This window comes from Nestor notabilis, unplaced genomic scaffold, assembly GCF_000696875.1.
Source record: "Nestor notabilis isolate BGI_N333 unplaced genomic scaffold, ASM69687v1 scaffold3348, whole genome shotgun sequence".
Taxonomy (NCBI): Eukaryota; Metazoa; Chordata; class Aves; order Psittaciformes; family Psittacidae; genus Nestor; species Nestor notabilis.
The window spans coordinates 156,650-175,037 of NW_009941350.1; the positions used below are offsets into that span (position 1 = coordinate 156,650).

Sequence of the window (18,388 nt, forward strand, 5' to 3'; positions counted from 1 at the left end):
CAGAGCACCAGTGATAAATTCAGAGTCCTTAATACATACTAAACTGTAGCCTGTTACCTCTTGGAAGATGAGAAATGCAAGTTCTTAGGTACCTCTTCCAAATGAGACAGCTGAGCTATCCCTATAATTTGGTGATATAAGGAGGAACTACATTATATATGGGTAGTTAAATACACTTCTTCATAATGTTAAACAAGTTAGTGGGACATAACTGACTGTTCATCAATTAGCCAGAAAACCATAACCACTGTAATGTTATCTCTGACAACTCGGTTGCAGATGCAAACTGATTGAGTTTGATTCATCACAATGAATTTGATTCAAAGTGAAATTTCCATTTATTTGTTCTGGTAGGTTGCTTACCGTTAAAAACATACTCAGGAATTGCTTGTAAGTCTGCTTTCATACTACTGTACAGCAGGTGACTTCCTAAACACATCTGCATTTACCTTGTCTCTGCCTTGGATATATTAACCATCACTGAGAGAAATAATACCAGATCAGGGCAAATAATAAAAAATAACTACTTTATCTTAGTCATACAGGTACAGCATAACTTTTCTGGGGGGGAAAAAAAATCCACACATATTCAAATGATTTATCTCCAAAATGGTTTTACACAACTGCCCTTTATGTCATGCTGTACTTTGAAAAGGTTGTTGGCAGGAGAAACGGATGTGAAAGACACAACATTTTTCTCCTGATAACCACTTGTAGAGTTTGTGTGTTCCTTGCATCATCTGACATCAACCATTTAAAATGTTCCAGATCCCACAAAACTAATAATTGGCAAAGAGTTCTTTAGATTATGCATTATTAAGGTAAGACAAGAAAGATTTTTCTTTGTATTATTTTATGTTTTACACTCTAAAATATTACAGGGAAATGCAATGAAGCAGAAATACATAAAGCAAACAAAATTTATTTATATTGCCAACATATGTGGACCATTTGTCATTCATTCTCAGGAAGGTAGCTATGTTTGAAAGCTATGGCAGACATCATCATGAAGTATCTGTTTCAGAACAGTTTTGTGACAGAGTATCTTGGGTCAAGCAGAACATGTATATGTGTGGCCACATTGCTTTCTGTTAAATATAAAATGAGGTTTGCATTTATAATTAAAAACAGAAAACACACTTTCAGGCAGAACTGGAAACAGTATTTTAGGTTAGAAAGCTGAACTTTTCAACAAACATAACAAGGAAGTCACAAGACTAGGGAGAAAAGTGCTGTCAAGCAAATCGTCTGAAGCCATGGTTTACCTTGTGCAACTGATAGTATTGCTCAGCACCTATTCCTCCTTGCTCTTCTCCTGTCCACAGCACCAAGCGCAGAGTTCTTTTTGGGCGAAGTCCTAAAACATATTTTAAAATATAATTTTAAAATATTTAGTAGTAAAAAAAAAATACATTTGAGCATTTTTTGCACTGGTCTCCACCATCCCATGAATGAAAAGCCTGGGTTTCCATTCAGTCACCTCTACCTTCACTAAACACAATCTATTTCAAATAGTGGGGTTTGTTGTCAAGAATACTTTTTGCTTGTTTTGGGGGAAGGACTGGGGTGCAGGGAATGAACCAACACTAGGGTGGTTGTTGAGCTGCTGCTATCAGTCACAGTAGCACAAGAGAAGCACATTTTGGGGGCATACTGTAGGTGTCTAAAACCATAACATAACTAACTTGATAGATTTCTGAGACAAATGCTGCTCTCATTGTGGTGGTGGTCTGCAGGAAGTAATGTGTGTCTGCTTTCAGCAGATCCAAATCAAATTTTCATGAGAATTACCATTGCTTTGCATGGTTAATTTATTACAACTAATTGAAAATGAGCTGGTTTTTATGAGAAATGTTTACCCATTTGAAGAACTGAATGGCTCTGCAATATTATTTTGCTTTTTATCAGAGAAATGAAAAGCAACAATTTATACTTTGGACTCCGAAATACAATCAGTTGCTGAATGTATGCCTGACTTTTTCAAACAGGGCAAACACAAGGCCGTTTCCTGTTTTGTTATGGTAGCTCAGTAAGAAAGATAAGTTCTCAGATAAATTTTGAAACCATCTGTGCCATGACAGAACTGAACAGATAGAAGTTGTTGCTCTTTATTTATTTGATTGATTCTATTCATAACCAAATACATTTGAGACATCAAATCTGAGAGCATGGAAGAGCAAACAGATTGAGAGCAGTGTTTGTTCTTTGTGCAATGTGATGCTAATTATATTTGAGCAAAAATAAAGCCCCCAAAACTATTTAAAAAATCCCCAAACTAAAACCCCAACAACAGTAAGGGGACTATCACAAGTGATAAAGCATAAATCACCACATACACTTCTGTCCTGAGGAGGAATATTATCATTATCACTGTAAAAGCTTATTTTATTTGCTAGCTAAAATGGATGAAGTTTACAAATAGACCTGACCTTCATTGTGGGTTTTTTTCTCTCGATACAATAAAAATCAACTGAAGATTTCTTTCTTGAAACTACACGTTAGCAATCTCATAACTGAAGGCAGGGTATACAAGGAATACTCTAAATCTGAAGAAAACGCCTTGGATTTTTCAATATTTCATAATGAAGGAAGTGCAAACAAGTGGTTTAAAGCTGTATTTCCTAAATGCTGGTCTGTTAAGATAATCAAATAGTGATCAGATTGAAGGTGGAAAGATTTTAAACCCAAAATAACCACAAATGTGTCAGCAGCTTTGTTAGAAGAGGCGGCTCTAAAGAAGACAAGATGCTGCATATAAAGCATAGAGTGGCTGCTTCTGCAGCATGGTTCCAATGGCACTGCGGTTTAAGTGGAAAATAGAGGTGTGTATGTTGTATCACAAAATACAAAGCAGTTAAGCCCAGTCTCCAGCCCACAAGTCCAAGGCTGGAGATGCTTGAGACAGGAGCAGCATCTCCTGTCTCCTCCCAGGCAAAAATCAAGATGAATTAGTCTGCCACTGTTGCCCTAAAGGGAACTCAGGTCAGTGATCGAGGACATCCTGTTCACCTTGGGTGGGCTGTAAACCCATCTCCTGCTCCATCCTCTACAGGAGCTTGAGAAGGTCTCATGTCACTTGAGAAGAAGTTTGAGATTCTTATGGCCCCCTCCTAACCTGTCACTGCATCTGTCCATTAAAGCTGCAGAAATAAAAAAGCCCTGTTAAGCTTCCATCTTTCAAGTCCCAGAGATGGTGTATCAGCTCTTCCAACATCACATATTTCTCTCAGCAGATTCACTTGTGTGTTCTACTGAAATTAAATGGGCAAGTTAATAAATAAATAATTAAATAGGCTATGGGGGCAGATATTTTAAATACAAAACAAAGTCTACAAAGGAAAATTTAATTTCCTCATTATCTTAATCTGAAAGTGATAAGTATTTATCTACTTATTATTAAAAACACAGCTATTCTGACCAAAGAACATCAAACAAATCCAATGTTCACAAGTAAAATTGCTAAGAATATTCTCAGTGCACATTTGTATTAAAAATTATGAAGTACTACACTTATTCTCTCTCTATATTTTTTTTTTAAATAAAGTTTAATTTTTTGGCTTGCTTTGTAGAAACTACTGGTTCCTAAGCAAGGTATCATCTCCACAAAATCAAAACTCTTTCACACCAAAGTCAAGCTATGTATTGAATAGGCATAATAAAATATCACTTGGACTAGAAAACTATGCTTCTTGATGGGTGCACCGTGCAGAGGGATAGTAGCAAATTTTAAAATGAAGGAAAACGGTTTCACAAATAAAATAGTGCCTCTGTCCTTTTTATCTATATAAATGACATATTACATAGTCTTAAAAAACAAACAAAAAAACCCAACAAAAAGAACAAAACAAAAACAAAAAACCAAAAAGAAGATATCAGAAGAAAAAAAAAATTGTAAAGTTACCCAGAGTGTTTGAACAGATTATTTGGGCAAAGTGCAAACAGTCATTGATGCATCAGTGCAGGGATTCTGCCATGTCCTCCCAGGGTCACTGGGATCTCAGATCGTGTAACTCAAATGAACCTTGCTGGGCTCAGCACCTGTTCAAAAGCACTGAAATCCCAGTTTCCATCCTACTGCTGCATTTCAATAAAAAGAATAGCAGGGGTTTACAGGAGGATAACACTGAAAAGGTGATAGCTGGTACTCAAACAAATTGTTCTTTCTAAGCTCACATAACTAAAAACAATACCAAAACAACTATAGATCCTCATGCAGCTACAGACTGATTTACAAATGTCCAGTGTTTTAGAAAAATGAAGTAGCTTTTATTCCCCTCTACCTTACCCTTAACCAGGAAATATTATTCATAGGTTACCACAGTAGTGCATTGTACTGATCAACCTCTATCTTCTTATGGTTTATTTAAAGCATAAAAAAATGCTTCAGGGCACCTGGGCTCCTAAATTAAAGAATGAAATAAAAACATCACCATGGTTGATCTATGACTAAGGAAATGTGTGTAATAAGTACAGCAGGACCCTTGCTATATTATACTTCCTCTGTGCTGGAGTGGCTGTAGCCCTTTCGTTGTCCTCAGGTACCACAAACATTTCTGTAATATTAAGATGCAGCTCTTACTGACTTTTATGTTTCTTTTAGATCCTTACACAATAGTCACACTTGCAGATAGCAGCAGCAAGCCAGGATTAGCCAAAATACCAAATGCTTGAGAAAAAAAGTAACTAAGTGGTATTAACTACTCAGTTTGACTTCAACCTCAACTACAATGAAGTATTTTGCCAAAAGCTTTTCTTTCATAACTTACGTAAAAGATAATTGTCAGCAAATAACATGCAGATGTTACATATTTATATACACACATTTTATGTTCATTTTAAAATTAACAGAGATATTTACTAGACATGACAGCGTTTATCAAATCCATGCATGTTCTTCCACAAGTGGATGATCTCCCTGTGACAAGATACTTACCAGGATGCAGTACAAGACCTGAATTTTATGTCCTATATACTTGGGTCATGCTTGATAGAACTGAAACATTCCCACACAGCGAAACTGAAATCTATGGTTTGGTATAAGCATGAATTATGCTCGTCTGTCACACGTAATGTAAAAAAATAAACCTGCTTCACCCTCAAGATAGCACATACGCCTGGAGGGACAACTTGAATCATGTCATTCTTTAAATCAAAACAGTGATCAGTAGTGTAAATACTAAATTTCCTTCAGTAAACATTTTACCACTTTATAAACATAAACACTTAGTGATGTGGTGTGTTTTCTAAGAAGACAGCGCATAGATGGCTAATTAGACTTCCTCAAGAGAAGCCATTATGTTGTTGTAAGAATGATCATCTCTCAAAAAATGAAAAAACCATTCCACCTACGTGAAAAAGGGCTTTTTCCCCTGCAAGCCAAGGCACTGGGATTACCCACAAGCAAATCAAATAGGTGGTCAGTTTACATGTGGCATATAAGCAAACTGCAAATGGATGTAATCAGATTAACAGGTAAAGTATTTTAAATTGCACTTATAGTGTGTTCAGTGGCAAAATACTATCTTCTCAGTTTTAATTTCTAACATCTATTTCTAATCTTTCAATCTGAAAGCTGCATTTTTCTCACACCCTCCTGATTTTTAAGAACATTTGTAAGAAGTTGTGTTAGCTGAAGGGAGGAGGAGTGACTTAGCAGTGCAAAGATGGGGCTAAAACTCACCTGTATCCTATAAAAAGGAAAATTACTGTATCTCCCCACCATGTGCTCTGAACCTGTGAAAACCATGAGGTTTCTTAGAGGTTCAAGACTTTGCAGGGCCTGCATAAATTGCCTTACAAATCCTTGAGCTGAGCATTAACATAGAATAAATTGCAGTACCATTGAGGAAGTCTGCCTCTATAGTTTGCTCTTGTGAGACCCCACCTGCAATGCTGCTTTCAGCTCTGTAGCCCCTAAGATAAGAAGAATATGGATCTGTTGGAGTGAATCCAGAGGAGGGCCACAAAAACGACCAGGGGGCTGGAGCACCATTCCTATGAATAAGGCTAGGAGAGTTAGGCTTGTCCAGCCTGGGGAAGAGAAGGATCCAGGAAGTGACCTTTAATACTTCAAGGGGGCTCATAAGAAAGATGGGGATAGGCTTTTTAATAAGACCTGCAGCAATAGCCCATGGGGTAATGGTTTTAAACTAAAGCAGGGTAGATTTAGATTACATATAAGGAAGGAATGTTTTAATGAGGCTGGTGAAATACTAGAATGTTGCCCAGAGAGGTGGCAGATGCCCCATCCCTGGAAACATTCACAGTCAGGCTGGAAGGGGCTCTGAGCAACCTACTCTAATTGAAGATGTCCCTGCTCATTGCAGGGGGATTGGCCTAGATTACCTTTAAAGGTCCCTTCCAACCCAAAATATTCTGATTCTATGATCCCTTACTCTCTATTACTGCTTAAGTCACTGATGCATTTGATTTGGGAGCTACTAGGAAGAGGTATATTCAGATATATCATCCTCAGGTCTTGTCCACTGCTGCATTTAGCATCATGAGCATTTTTATCTTGTGGCCTGCAATTTCTTTAAAAGGGTATTTATATAAAAAGTAGTAAGATACATGATGACACTGCTGACAATCATTAAATTCCTAATGCACTTCCTACTATTTTCAGGTTTGCAGTTCATTAGACATAAGGGATTTACTATGTGACATTAGCTGGGATGTTTCTGTCATGCTAGCATTTCTCATAAAATGTCTGGAATTTCTAAAACCTCTGCCAGTGTGTAAAATAAAAATAAAACCAGTACTCCACATTTTGCTAAAGAAGATAAGAATTCATCATCAAACACAGTGTACAATCTACTTCCATTTCAAGAGGCCTAATTTATATATTCTGTGGCATGGGCAACCACTGTTTTAGAGAAAGAGCTTCTACGCCTACCATCCCATTTCTCTGGTTAATTTCAATGAGTATACATATAGCAATAAACTGCAATTTATGGGATGACAGTAATAATGCAATTAATTGAAGATATCCAGACTTACTGTTCTGAAGACCAAGAAGTGTCCATTCTAAACAAGCAGAATTTTCACTTTCATTCTGTTATTAGAAATACAGTCCTCCATGGTTCAGACAACTAATTTCACTGTTTGTGCAGAAAAGTGTCTAGCTAGTTAGATGTTTATTTAAGTGGAAATTATTTTTATTTGAGTGAAAATGATGCAACAGACAAAATCTAAGGGTATTCAAGTTATAAGCTTCAAAAAGTAAGGCAAACCACACCTCAAAAAACCCCCAACTTTAAGAGTATTACTTAAGCCCTGACTATGATATATTTCTAATTCTCTAGGGAAGCTCAAATTAGACATGGGAAAGCTTTTTGCTTGGGAAACTGTCTTTGTTTTCTTCTTAAAATGGTCTAACGCAATACAATCATCTCCTTGATTTTTCTCTGTTGATAGGGGTTTGTTTGCAGCATTGAGGATGAAGTGCTCCACAGGATAGCACTGCAAAGTGAGTAAGCCTCCAAGTCCAAAGGTCTGGAGTAAAGAGAAAAGAGGTCTTCAGGAGAAGAGACATGGTGTCACAGAAAGAAGACAGAAAACAGGCAGGTCAGAGACTGGAAAATGGGCAATGGAAGTGGAGGCAGAAGCCAAGCTGGACACTGAAGCTTAATCTTGCCTGAGGCTGGCAGCATGCTTAGAGCCACATTTTGGGGGGTAAGAGGACACAACCCTACCACAGCTGCAGAGCAGGAGCAGCTTTTTGGAAAGGCCCCTGCAAAAAGGGTGCAGGGAGACAGCAAGGCATGAGCTGAGCCGGGCTGGGGAAGAACTGGGGCTCACAGAGCTCCAGTGCTGGGCCAGCAGCCCTGATGGCTGTGTAGCGAGACTGAGATTAACCCAAACCCGTTTTTTCCCCTGTTTTTAGGGGATGAGTTTACAACAGAATAGGATGGGCAGTTTCACGGAAGAGTGGAGGTGGGAAATGCGAGAGGTTTTAGGTAGATCTATTTTAAGAAAGTGGTGGAATATCCAAGAGGAAATGTCAAGGAAGGAGCTGGGTATACAAGACTGGAAGGGAAAGCTGTGAATGATTTGCAAGTCTAGTAACTAAAAATAACACAGATTAAGCCTTTTGACTGGGGAGATGGGGGAAGAAGAGGGAAGCCAAGCCCAAAGCCCAGTGCAATGCGCTGAAATCAAACCAGGCAGCAACACTGCCAGAGCAAGGGTTTCCATGGGGGGCACCTCCCTGCTACACGGCAGCACAGTGCGGGGAGAGTTCAGACAAGAAGTGCTGAAAAATGCACTCCTCTGCACGTGGGGTTTTAAACAAAGAACTGCTTAGTGTAGTGTCGTGAAGTCAACACAAGTCACGTCTCCTTAAAAAAGGAAAGGAAACCTGCTACTTGCCTGTGTAAAACAGCAAGCATTGAGCAGAGGGCTCCTCTAGCCCCTGTCCTGCTCTGATCCTGTTGCCATGTGCTCCAAGTCCCTCAAAAGGAAGAGGACACTGTCCACCTTTAAAATGCATTTTATTCCTCTTCAGGAACACCTCCTTCCTTAAAGGAATACCTTAAAGGTATTCAGAGATCTCATCAAATTGTGGACCAGAAAAGGTAAGGCAAGGCCCCACTCCCGCAGTCTCTGGAATTATAAACATCAACCATGGTTTGATCTTACTGAGTGGTGGCTTTGCTGCCCCATTCTTTGGATCAGAAAAACCCAAATCTGTTAGACTGTCCTCAGGGCAGAAGAGTCAGAAAGTACACCAGCCACACTTGTCTCTCTGCATCAAAAGTCGGTGCTTAAGGAAAACCTCTGACAATAAGGACAAGATGCCCCTGACTTCACCCGGGAAGGATTTCAGCATTTCATCATGTCAGCCATTGTACAGATATGAAAAAAAATCACAACAGCTTCTGTGCCCAGGTTTTTAAGATTTTATAGATCAACAAAGAACTCATTTTATCTTGAGGTTCCTGGGTAAATTAAAGCTTGCAGAGAAGCAGCACTCCACAGGACACAGGGCAACATTGTTATGGAGCGCTGTATGCCTAAATTTACCACCAGATTAACAAGTTTGTACGTCTGCCGCCAGCCCTCTGCTATGCCAAACCAGCATGGAAATTGAAGATTTAAGTATTTGCCAAATATGCATTCAATCAAAGGTTGAAATGAAGGAATAATTGCAGCTGAAGTGTAACAGCATATGCAGAAATTTCATACCAAGTAGATTTAATAGATTTGCAAAAGGTGAAGGTCAGAATAAAATACGCTACTTTGGGAAAGTGGAAAGAATGTAAGAACAAGGGGTTAATATCAGGCATATTTAATTAAGAAAACCCCAACAAAATCTACAGTAAAAGCAGACATTTAATCACATTTCACAACATATCTCCTAGACAGGAAACAACTACACCACCACAGCTATAGGAAATTTAGAAAAAACATTTAACAAAATTTTTGGCAAGTATTTGCAGTTATATGACTTCAATTAAACTAGCAGAAAAGGAATGACTCCAGTGATAATTTTTTTAATAAAACATATCTGTAGTCCTCATATATTAGCCAGTGAATTTGGACTCAAGAAATGTAACTTCATACAAAGACTACAGTGAACTGCATAAAAATCTGCCTTATGGTTTTCCAGTCACATTAGTCACAGGTATAATTCAGATGAGAGCTACAGTTCCAATTTTGAATAAGTTTTAAAGGGAAAAAACTGTCTAACAACTCCTTATGAGTTACATAAAATGTAATTCAGGTAGCACCTTACAATTCTTACGTGCTCTGTTTTAAAAACATTTCTGTGTTTTTACTGTGCCTTTCTCCTATGAAACAGATATTTGGTTGTGCCTGATCCATGTCTACATCCATGGGAAAGTTGACTCATGAAACTCCTCATAATGCTGGCAAAGAGAGGAAGAGGGGGAACTACACATAGCACCTATCACCACACATTTCTCCCCTTCTCGTGTGCGTATAGATCATCGTCTAGGAACGTAGGAAAGCCTGTAAAAGGTGCGATGGCCAGGATTAGACTTTGTCAACAATCATCCTTCCCCCGTCAGGCTGCTCTAGCGGCAATGGCATCAGTCATCCTGCCCTGGGTGCGGAAGACGAAAATGTGCCCTGTTCATCTACTTGACTTCTGGTATTCACTGGCTCTGGCAGCTCCCCATAGCAAATATTTTTTTACATGGAAGAACCAGGATTCCCAGAAGCACTTGGAGGCACTGTCTGAGCAGGAGACTTCCTGGTCTAATGTGGCACACAGACATGACTGAACATGAGCTCAGTGCACAAGACAACAGCAAAAGTGGGGAAATGTCTGTTCTGTACCACAATCCATCACTATAGAGGTCTTTGCAGTGCAGCCCTTCCTGAAGTCTATACCAATTACTTCAACACAGGCAGGCGTTCACATAGCAATAACTGTTGATGTCTTACACTGCTGAAGTTCAAGCAATTGAAAGGAAAGAGGATAAGTTTGTAATCTGGCAAATGCACAGCACAGTCATTGGGCTTCTTCCAAAGATGCACCCCATAAACACATACCAGCAGTAGCTGGTGGACATGTGTGCACCTCTGGGTTTGGCAGGGCACCAAGAGTAGACTAGCAATGGAGCAAGCGAGACTCAAACACAGCCAGGGAAAGGTAGAAAGCACATTTCTGAACAAGGAGAGAGAGTTTGTGGGTAAATGTTGCTGAAAGAAACCTGGGATGTGAACAAAGGACCTGCTGACTGTTTGATTTCTTCTATGTTAGCAGGGAAGAGACTGAAAATAAACTGGATGTAGTGTAAAGTAGCAGACCCCATCAGCTTCTCTTCTTAACAGGGGGAAAAAAAGTTTTTCAGAAGCAAGCAGTGAAATTCATCCACCAAAACTGGGCTCCCTACGACAGTTAGGAAGCTTAAAATACTATGATTGCAGAGCTAACACTGCCATATGAGCACTTTCTAAAGACCTTTCTCTATTGTTGTTACTCAGTTCCCATTAGGGACAGAAGTCCCATGTTTTTAGCTCTGGAGTGCAAGGTGGCTTTGGCCCAGGGCAGGAGCAGGGCAGAGCGCTTTGACCTCGAATGGGAAATGCACCTCAGCCAAGTGACGCAGGAACACAGCTGGATCAGGAGCAAAGAGGCAGCACTGGCTAAAGCTCTGAAATCATCAACACATACTACCTGCTTCTTGCTCAAATAGTTTGGACTGTATTTGTATTAGTCCTGAGCAAGAGCAGCATGGTGGTAGCCACAGGTTTGAAAAGGTGGGAGAGGAACACAAATACCTCCTTTGCAGAAACTGACGACCAACATCCAGAGCAGCATCGAGTCCCACAAGCGGCCTGACCAACCTGAATAGCCAAGTAAAGGCAAAATAATGGCACCAAAATAAATTTGGGGTAATTTTATGATGACTTTTTATGAGTAGCTGCTTAACTAGTCCGTCACCTCACCTGCAAAGGCAGCTTCTTTGGTAAACCTCATGTGACACAAAGACAAGAGAAACTGTATTTCAAACGACACCAGAGCATTAACCAATCTATCATGAAAATGCTGAGGCAAATGGCTTTGGCCATCTCCAAAGATGTCCGGTTTTGCACACAAAGTAACAAGTGTAAAACTTGAGGATTATAAATGCAACCTGAAAACAAGTTGGGTTTGAGATTTCTAGACTGTAATTAGCAGCACAGCTGTTGTTCTGCAAAACTGGAAAACACCAGTTTGCTCGAGTGCTGCCTCTCCTACAGCTTCCAGATGCCCTCACACCACAACATAGCTCATGCAACACCCCTTGGATCCCCTTGTCTTGAAGACAGGAACCCCTCAGCCCTTCCTCCCTAAAAAAACCCCAGAGCCTTTCCATCATCTCTAAACTACCCCAGACAACAACCTCACTACTGCTGTAGCAATATTTGCTACCTATCACACAGTTTGCAAACAGATAAGAAGAGGCTCTGGTGCTTACACCAAAGCCACACACGTGCTGATTATCCAGGAGTTCATCATCATATGGACGGGATAAAAGTGAAGTTTCTTCCTGCCTCTCCCTCACCTGGGACACAAATGCACTCGTCCACCTCTCCTCAATCACCCATTTGCAAAGAACATATCACAACTCCATATTATAAGTATTTCTGTGCCTCTATCAAATTTAGTTAAAATGGATCAAAGGTTAAAAGCTGCAGAGGGCTGGGGAGGGCAGCAGCTGCCAGACACAGCTGCAGGCAAACTGCACGTTGCACAAGCTTACTGCCTCCAGCACCGTGCCTGCAGTTACGAAGGGGAAGCCTCAGATAATCCCAAGAGCCGCAGCTCCACTGACGGAAATGGAGTTTACCAGTTCAGACCAGCTCACAGACTGCCACAGCGCCTCTAAACATGTCTTTATTTCCAGAAAAAGGGAATCAACAGCAGTAACAGGCTGAAACTTTCATCTTTATTCACATAAACAAGTTCTGTGGAAACACTTCCAGTTCTCCATTCTTTAAGCACATAAACCATGAAGCAGCTCACCGCAGAACTTGCTGATCAGTGGTGTATATAAGCTTCAAGAGTTCCAGGGAACAAGTCTGGTTTTATTTCTTTTGTGCTTCGTTAAATTTCAGCATCAACTGGGAGAAAATACCCCTTTGGGTAATATTAGTCAATACAGCCACTAGTTGGTGAGGGTTTTTGGGATTAGCTACCAGCAGAGCAAGCAGCTGTGAGTATAGTTGATACAGAGAACTTGATATGGGTGCACTAAGGAAAGAAAACACTCTGGTCCGGAGATGCCTGCAGCCAGTGCCGGTACCAACAGGTGCACAGGCCGGTGCTGACATTTGACTATACACTGCTCAAAGAGATGTTTCAAGTTTGAAGCTGCAGCCACACAGAAGAGAAGAGATAGGGTTTAGTTTTCTGCACAGGGTGGCTGTGGAAAAGCCTCTTAGAGCAAGATTCACCCTGCTGAAATGTAACCTTCTAGAAGTCAGTGTTTGCTCTGAATTTGTGCCTGTGCTTCCTCCCTAGAGAAGGAGGAGAGGGAATGACACCTCCACAAGAGCCCCCTTCCTGTTGCCCCAGTGTGGAAGATGGGCAGAGACACATCAGAGCTATTACAAGCAAAGTATTCAGACAAACTTGAAACTTTCCACTTTTTAGCTAACTGAATTGTTATAGCTCTGAACAGTATTAGAAAAAATACAGTAGTTCATAGCCTGGACCTGCTTTTAAAGTCCTACACTTTTGAAATGTACACGAGGCTTTACACGAATTGAATATTTTTATTCCACTCTCTGGTAATATAATACAAAATTATTTCAGTTCATTCTGGCCTTCATGTAGTTCCCTTTCTCTCAAAATAATCGACATTCATCTGAAGTCAAAAAAAATGAAAAGGAAAAAAAATTCCTGTCAAAAGGTTGACGTTTTAAGACTGTGTAAAACTGCTTCAGATTGTGCTACTGTTATGTGCATTGTAACTATTACAGTGTCTGAAAATCTACAGAAACATCAGAGAGAAAAAGGTATCAATATGGTACATAAACTGCCCGTTCAATTAAAAAAATAAAAGCTAACACTGAAGATTCAGGAAATACAAAGGCTAACACAGTAACTGATTTACTTCAAAATAAAAGCAAAAACTGTTAAAAAATTTTACTTGAGGCAAGAAAACAAACTAACTGCTTAAAATAAAAATATAATTTATATAACCATAATTTAAATGCTTTTTCAATGAATTTAAATATATTTGGTCCCAAGCCAATAGCTATTACATGGCTTGTGGAGGAGGTCATGTTGGAAGTACAGAATGGTATTTAAACTATAATCATTCTTCAAGTACATATGGAATTATCAAAATTCTAATTAACAGGCATAACTTGTGTCCACCAGCCATATCCAAGGGTCACAGTGATATCATGATAAAGTGCTATTAAATCATCATGGAAAAAACCTGTTTAAACAGTGCAGTAAAATCTTGCCTTCATGGAACCAATGGACCATGGCAGAAGTAGTGACAGTATTTCTCACCACGTGATAAAGACTTCGTATTCTAGAATTCATATTTCAGAATTCTCACTTCAGCTTTAAGATCATATCACCACAGCTGTAAGATCACACAATCATAGAATTACAGATTGGTTTGAGTTGGAACGAACCTTAACGATCATCTAGTTCCAACCCCCCTGCCATGGGCAGTTATTCTTCGGTAAACACAGACACAGTTTTTAAGGCTACACAACGCACTATGACTTTAAGACTCCCAGTGCACTGTAAAAAAAATCTACATGTTCACAGCGACAAGCCAATTGAGTTGTCTTATCCCCATGTCAAAAGTGTTTGGTGGACTAGTCTGAGACTAAATTTATCAGGGTCCAAAAGGATATTAAACTAAGTCTCCACAGTTCAAAATATAACGCTCACTCAAAACTCAATCCATGAAATTGATTTTACATAACACTCATTAATTCATTTCTCACACAATCTGCACATCTATTATTTTGTTGTCCTTTCTGTCAGATTCTCTGTGCATCATAAGATGCAAAATCTGCATTAATCAATCTGCTATGGAAGACAATTTATAAAAGGCCCTACCCCCTGTCGTTATTTACAGGTTAGATGTGATGACCCAGAAGTCCTCTGACAGCTTTACGGTCCTGCAGAACACTGGTATAACAAGAAGGGCTGAGCACAACAACTGCCCAGAACAGAGGGCATCAGCAAAGACTCTGGCATTTCCCAGCTGGGAAAACAGCATTTTGCCACAGGTTGTACAGCAAACACACGGGCTACTATCAGAGGAAACCAAATATTTGAATAAAAGAGTGATGCATTTCAGTCATGCGTGAAGGGAAACTCAGTGAATAAGAATTATACACTGCCACCAGGAACTTGCCCTTAAGAGACACAAAGCAGCTTACTCTGAACGGAATAGAGTCAGCAAACACAGAAGTGTAATTATTTTATTTCCTGCAGATGGAGGGAGTATAGACAATTTTCCAAGAATCATAAAAGAAAGATCAAAAAAAACTAAAAGGAGAAGGTCTGGATTCTTCTGTAGAAGAATCCTCTCTAGTTTACTTTTAAAAGACAAAAAAAACCCCAAGAGATGCACTTTGTTTTTGGTTACAGAATGATATTTCAATCATTCCAAGGCTGGAAAAATGAGAGATAAGAGGTTCAAATAATGCAAAATAAAAAAAATAGGAATTCACAGGGATGTCTGATGTTCACCACTGCAGTATGAGAGTCACTAATCACATAACAAATCTACAAAGAGCTCTTCAAGAAACACTGGGATTGTTCAAGTGCACAAATCCTTCTCATCAGAAGCAGAGAAAGCTAGTTTATTGTTTAAACTGTGCCAGAGCTAAGAGCAGGAGCAGCAGCTGATTTTATTTTTTAATGACTATATGGTGCATTCCCCTTGACCACAGGTTCTGGAAATAGGGAATAATGAGGAAAAATAGATCCCATGTGATGAAGGGGGAAAAGCATCCTTGGATATCAACTTGACAATCTAAAAAGTCTGTTTTGAACTGGTTTTGAAGGGTATAGTGACAAAGGCCCATATGGAAGTAAACCTAGCAAAAAGCTACAGATGAAACAGTAAGACTGGAATTTGCAGTTTGGAGATTAGAAATCAGGCTGCCATGGCAGCCTGGGAACAGCAGGGCACCAGACCAAACGTTGAGAGGCTTGGTGTCTGAAGAACACAAGTGGATGACTGTGCAACCGTAGTTCCCTCTTGCACATACATTGACCCTATCTCATCTTACCTTGGAGACCATCTCTCCCACCAAACACACCCTATGTAGGCATATGCAGTACTGTCCTACAATAACATACTCCCTGCAGCCCATAAGTTAGATGAAGCCCATGAGAAGAAGAAATTGGCTGTTCAGATCCCACACCTGGGGGGCCTATGCAATCCAGGAGGCAGTAGTCTGAACAAGTCCACACTGGTATTTTATCCATAGCACCACCGGAACAGACATATCCAGGCTAGAAGCTGCCTCTTCCTCTTTCTCTCCTTCTTTATCTACATTTAGCATTGACAGCATGGGGGTTTAGTTCAACTCATACTCCTGTTGAGCAGAAATTGTGGAGGAGGGAGACGAGCAAGTACAGTGTTGACAGCCTGTGTGCTAGAATATCAACTTCAGCAGAATCCAACTGATGTACAGACCAAATTCCAGAACACTGTCACCAGCTCACTGATTACCAAGAAAGATTCAAAGAAGTGATCCCTCGAAACAGAACGTTGCTCTGTATCACACAGACCTATTGCAGCAGGACACTAGAGTATGCAAGGCATCAGTGTCAAATGTTACTTGGTGAGATATATGAGCCCACAACATTTGATGGGTCACCATGGTTAAGCCAGATTTGACAGAAGTGTATCCTTGTAGTGATGACACTCAAGCATGTGTTTCCTCTGACCTGGATTACCTTTGCCAAGGAAATCAGCTATCACAGTCCAAAGCAGAGACTAAGCACACAGGAACAGAAAAGCACCATGATCGGGAAATCAGCCCTCGAGCGCAAAGCTGAGAATGCACCAGTTTAATGGTATAGATGCTTCTAAATATTCGGAGGAAGAAGTCCAGGGAGGACATACATTTATTTAGGGAGAACATAGAAAGAAAAAACAAAAACATTGAAATATATACATTGAAAATATGAACTTCTCTGAAGTTTAGAATATTTTTTTTCTTAATATCTTTACATGTAGGTGAAAGGGAAAAGACCAGAGGAAGGTTCATTGTCTGGATACAGTCCTAGTTAGATGCTCTTAAGAGAGACTTATATGAAATTTCTTGAGAACTTATGAAGAACGAGGTAAGAGGCTAAGAGACTGGGAATTACATTAAGTGAGTAGCCACTGAAAAAACAGCATATAGGACAGTGAAAGGTTTAGGAATGCATTGAGTGGCATTGTTTGCTTGAAAGGCAGACAAAAGTGTCAGACGGCTGTCTGTGACTTCACAAAGCTTCATCTTCATTGAATAGGGAGGAAATCATTAAGACAAAATGAAAAGGAGTGACTTCCTTCTAAGGTATCTAGATATTATATCTTACACTTAAGTTTCATTCTGTGATGATGGTGACCATGCGGGCTTTTCTAGATCATTGGCTGACGTGTTGCTTTTGGATGAAAGAAGGTGTTTAACAGACAAACTTGCAAAATATTTATATTAAATATAAACATATGTGCTCAGAGGGATGGATAAAATAGAAAATCCAGTTTAGACAATACACAAAATGTCCTGGAAATATAATGCCTTAAAAAGATTTTAAAAGAAAGTATTTACCCAGATCCTTAATGAGTGATAATGCTTCCCATGATATAAATGCTCCACCACCGTCATCCATAGCTCCCTGCCCAACATCCCAGCTGTCCAGATGGCCACTGACCAATACAATCTGAAAAAGCAATTACAAGAAAAGATATCTACATGAAAACACTGAATCAGAAAAGTCAGTTAAGTATTTAAACTTTTTAATGATTTTGTCATAAATTTGGCTTTTTTGGTTTAGAACAGGAGGAAGGAAACATTTCAAATAAAACTAAAACATTTTTCTCTAGTCACTGAATATAAATCTGGAATGACCAAATGCATCCTACTTCTACAAACCAATGCCTAAATCAAACTATATATGCTGTGAGAAATGTTTAAATGAAAGGTTTTGTCTTGTACTTTAGCAAAGTGGGTACTTTCCAGAGATAAAGGACTACTACATTGCAGAATGGTGAAAACTACTTTTATATTTTAGCTGTTTAGGCCCCTAGGCATGAAATTTGATTAACCTTATATGTGGGTGCATAGGGAAGAAATATGAACTTAGACTAAGTGATCCCAGACAGAGGTTGTTGTTTTATTATACATCTATGGTTCCTGTCACAGAGGACCTCTAATTTATTATTGGATCCCCTATGCGCTACAAAAATGACAGGGTATTTTATAGTTCCATTAGTCATAAGGATATTTTAAATTAAAAAAGACATGATAGCAAGTCCCAAAAGGGTTTTCTGCAAAGAAAGTTTTGTGGCTACAGTGGAGTATAGTAATAATACGTATCTCCAGAAACTCCAACTTTCAGATGGGAACTCTTCAAATCATCACTTCAAATGTTGACAAGCAGCATCAGACCAATACCAGAAGTGGGACAGTTTCCTAACTGGACCTGAAACTGAAGAGCTGGTGGATCTGTGGTTGCAGTGGAAAGGTCAAGGAGGGACAAGAACTCTCAGGCTGCATGGTAAAATGATGAAATAGCACAAAAACAAGAGCAGGGAGCTGCTGCAATGCCCCAGGAATCTTTGAAGAATTGGTACCAGTAAAGAGTGCCCTGGAGATAGGGTGGAAGTGGGAGCATCCAACCTATGAAAGCTCAGCCCTTAAGAAAAACTGAAGGAGATCCTGGAGCATCCACCTG

At 39.6% G+C, this 18,388-nt stretch overlaps 1 protein-coding gene across 1 annotated transcript in view; it reads right to left on the minus strand.

The window, feature by feature from the left end:
• CPQ (carboxypeptidase Q) overlaps positions 1-18,388 on the minus strand; it is a 134,890-nt gene that overhangs the window by 40,776 nt on the left and 75,726 nt on the right. Inside the window, exons 4-5 of the mRNA XM_010020821.1 lie at positions 17,263-17,374; positions 1,266-1,357 (exon numbers count right to left, since the gene is read on the minus strand). Of these exons, the coding sequence (XP_010019123.1) occupies positions 1,266-1,357; positions 17,263-17,374 (204 nt within the window). The remainder of the gene's footprint in view (positions 1-1,265; positions 1,358-17,262; positions 17,375-18,388) is intronic.